This window comes from Hylobates moloch, unplaced genomic scaffold (assembly GCF_009828535.3).
Source record: "Hylobates moloch isolate HMO894 unplaced genomic scaffold, HMol_V3 SCAFFOLD_8, whole genome shotgun sequence".
In the NCBI taxonomy this organism is placed as follows: domain Eukaryota; kingdom Metazoa; phylum Chordata; class Mammalia; order Primates; family Hylobatidae; genus Hylobates; species Hylobates moloch.
In genome coordinates this window covers 48143927-48147293 of record NW_026652283.1, presented here as the reverse complement: position 1 = coordinate 48147293, position 3367 = coordinate 48143927, and the positions used below count along the sequence as shown (strand labels likewise).

The window sequence follows — 3367 nt, the reverse complement described above, 5'->3', positions numbered from 1 at the left end:
GGTTAGGTAGGCACATAGTAACTCAAAGTGTAAAAAAAGTGAAGGAGGAAATACCGCATTGTAGAATAAGATATTCAGACATGGTGTGAATGTTCAAGGCAACTGATGTCCGAAACAGGCAAGTCAAGAAAGAAGGTCTCAGTTTGGAGGAGAGATTTTGCATCTAGAAGGAATTCTCTTCTCATAGTGTCAATGACTAGCACTATAGAGCATGTCTTTTTCCTCAAGGCCAATGATGCTTCAGATACCAGCTGGTTTCATTTTTCAACTGTGGTCCAAAGAGAGGACAGAAATGAAAAAGAATTGCAATTAGCCAAAAGAGATAGCAGTAGCTGGGTGCAGTGGCTCATGCTGTAATCTCAGCACTTCGCAAGGCAGAAGTGGGAGGACTGCTTAAGCCCAGGAGTTCAAGACCAGCCTGGACAACATGGTGAAACACCATCTCTACATAAAATACCAAAAAATTAGCCAGACATGGTGGCATGCACCTGTCATCCCAGCTACCCAGGAAGCTGAGGAGGGAGAAGGATCCTGGGCCTGGGAGGTTGAGGCTGCAGTGAGCCAAGATCGTGCCACTATACTGCAGCCTGGGCAACAGAGTGAGATCTTGTCTCAAAAAAAAAAAAAAAAAAAAAAAAAAAACAGCAACAAACTGAACAGGTCACCAATATGGTGATGATAACTACCCTGCTAAGACTCTTAGGGATGAACCAGGGAACCAAGAAGCTGAGGAAGCCCCAGAACATGCTTATCACAATGAGAGGCACCATGAGGCTGTGATATGCCCATGATTGCCACTGGAGCAGCCCACTGGACTCTTAATGTGAGCAAGAAACCAACTATCGGGCTAAGCCACAGAAATCGGGGAGTGGTATCCGTTGCAGCAGCTCGGGTAGCCTTCACTAATACGGCAGCTGTAAAGGCTGTCTTGATGGGAGGGGATGCTGAGTATCCTGGGGGAGTAGGAGGAAATAAGGTCAGTGGGGAAGCAGGAGCCCAGTCATGTAGGGCCGTGGCAACGAATTTGGATTGTAGTATAATTAGTGGGGTTTAAAGCAAGAGAATATTCTGTCCCAATCCCTAATCCACTCTACCACCTAGCCTGGCCCACCCACAGCAGCCTAAGAAGTTGATTCAGGTGCTAAATCTTGAGGCTCCATCCCTGCTTGAGGAATGCAGGTTCCATGTGAGCCTCAGTCTCTCAGGGAAGGGAGTTTGGGGGAGAGGCCCAATCCAGGGACAGGTTCTAAGGGTAACCAGCAGGAGGAGCCTCTGCCCAAGGGGCAAAGGTGAGGAGTTATTTAGGGTAAAACAAGAGGTAGTCCCTGTGCATCCCAAATGTCTACCTGAGTCCACTGCAAAGGGGGACTCAGCTACTCAGGCAACCACAGACTGTCCACGTAAAGGGACTCTCAGGGACACATGGCCTTCACTGTACAGATGAGAAAATCAAGAGTCAGGACCGTAGAAATGCTCAGGATCATACAGTGAGACAGGAGTGGGGCTGCCAGGGGCTAGCCTGGGAGTGCAAGAACCTGGTGCCAAACCAGCTCTTCCACATTCTGCCTGTGACCTTGAGAATAAGAAGAACCACCCTGGATGGAGGTTGTGAGGACCAACTGAGTTAACACAGGATGTACCCAATAAATGTCTGGCATGTAGAAGGCACTCATTACAAGATGCTCAATACAGCACTGCACTTCAGTGGGGATAACCTTGAACCCACACTGCCCACTGCTATGGTGGGGAAAAACACTTGCCCAAGCCGCCTGAAGTTCATGCTGGGGCCTGGCTATCTCCCCACCCAAAGCACCCTAACAGTTCCCCGGGGTTCAACTTGAACAGGAACACTTCTTTCCGTGTTCCAAGGACTACTTTACTAAACTCTATGAAAAGAAGAAAAAGGATGAGGAAGAGGAGGAGGAGTAGGGGGATGAGGAGGGAAAGCAGAGAAGGTGGAGCAAGAGAATGAAGAGAAGAAAGGGGAGGCAGAGGAAGAAGCAGCCAGCTTATGTTGCTGCTGACAGGCAGCTGTTGGGGACACCGCGTGCCCCTTTTTGAGAAATCACAGGAGACTTTTTTCTCTGGCCTCCAACCAAGGGACCGGCACTTCTTCCAAGCAAAGGTCCTGTGTTTATGGGGCACAATAAATCACATACTGCTTGGGTCCCCTCTGCTGGAAGCCTGGAGTGACACACATGACCTGCCTCCACAGCATGCAGGGCCTACCTTAGGGCAGGATCTCTGCTTAGAAGCCTCACTCCAAATCCACTCTACCTTCCTACACTTTTTAATCTTTGCCTGAATGCTTACTTCTAACTTTATTTTCCCACATTTTAGTATATATTTCCATGTAGATTGCTTTCAGTCATTTCTGGGGAAAGCCGTGAAGGAAGGAGAAAGGGGCTTCATTCTCCGCTCTGCTTAGACCAGCAGGACTCTCCTCCCTCAGTGAGTCGCCTGCCTCCATGAACGCAGCCGCTGAGCTGGCCAGCTTCCTGGCATGCGCATCCAGCTGTCAGCTTGCGCTGAACTGAGATTCCCGAAAGATCCCCAGACCATCAGTCGAGCTCAGAGAAGATCACCCTCCAGGGGGCCTTTGAGCAAACCTTGGGGGGCAGGGGAAAGGAGAGGGACGTGACTCAGCCAGGAAACTGGAAACCCCCCATATCCCCAACCACCTCCACAACCTCCGAAGCCAGCCCTGTGCTCTCAGCTGACGCCAAGAACTGCCCACTACCAATACCTCCCACCCCCGTTCAGGGCCAAGGACATGGGATTTGGCTGGGCTTCTCTACCCCTCCTTCTTTGGTGGAGAGTTGATATGTTATAGGAAACACTCTCTCTGACCCTTCTCCAAGGTGCCTGAGTAGCCCCCTAGCCAATCCCTTCCCTACTCTGGGATAAAACTCCCATCTTTAACATGCGAGGTGGGTGGGGGATAACCTCCAAGGGTCACACTAGCTCGGCTCCTCCCCATCCAGCATCCACTAATCATTTCCTGAGTACCAGCTCTGTGCCTGGCCCAGGTCTGGGGATCTTTTGGGGACCTCAGTTCAGAGCAAGCTGACAGCTGGACATGCATGCCACGAAGCTGGCCAGCTCAGCGGCTGCGTTCATGGAGGCAGACGACTCACTGAGGGAGGACAGTCCTGCTGGTCTAAGCAGCGCAGAGAATGAGGCCACTTTCTCCTTCCTGCAGAGCTTTCCCCACTGAACAGAAGGAATAGCCTGTTCACACAGAGAGATGTGGTGATACCATGAGCTGGCGGGGCAATAAAGGACACAAGGATTTCGCACTGTTAGAGCAAAGATGACAGACTGACCAGCTGGTTAGCGGGTCAGAGAAGGCTTCCCAGAGGAGGGG

General features: G+C 50.9%; 1 protein-coding gene across 1 annotated transcript; it reads right to left on the bottom strand.

Moving 5' to 3' along the window:
• Nucleotides 1-223: 223 nt before the first annotated feature.
• LOC116472431 (V-type proton ATPase subunit e 1-like) lies at nucleotides 224-3085 on the bottom strand. The gene is made up of 4 exons (XM_058442799.1): nucleotides 3010-3085; nucleotides 841-953; nucleotides 644-797; nucleotides 224-345 (listed from the first exon to the last, which is right to left on the bottom strand). Exons 1-4 carry the CDS (start codon nucleotides 3083-3085, stop codon nucleotides 224-226), a joined length of 465 nt encoding a protein of 154 aa, XP_058298782.1.
• Between the last annotated feature and the right edge of the window lie 282 nt (nucleotides 3086-3367).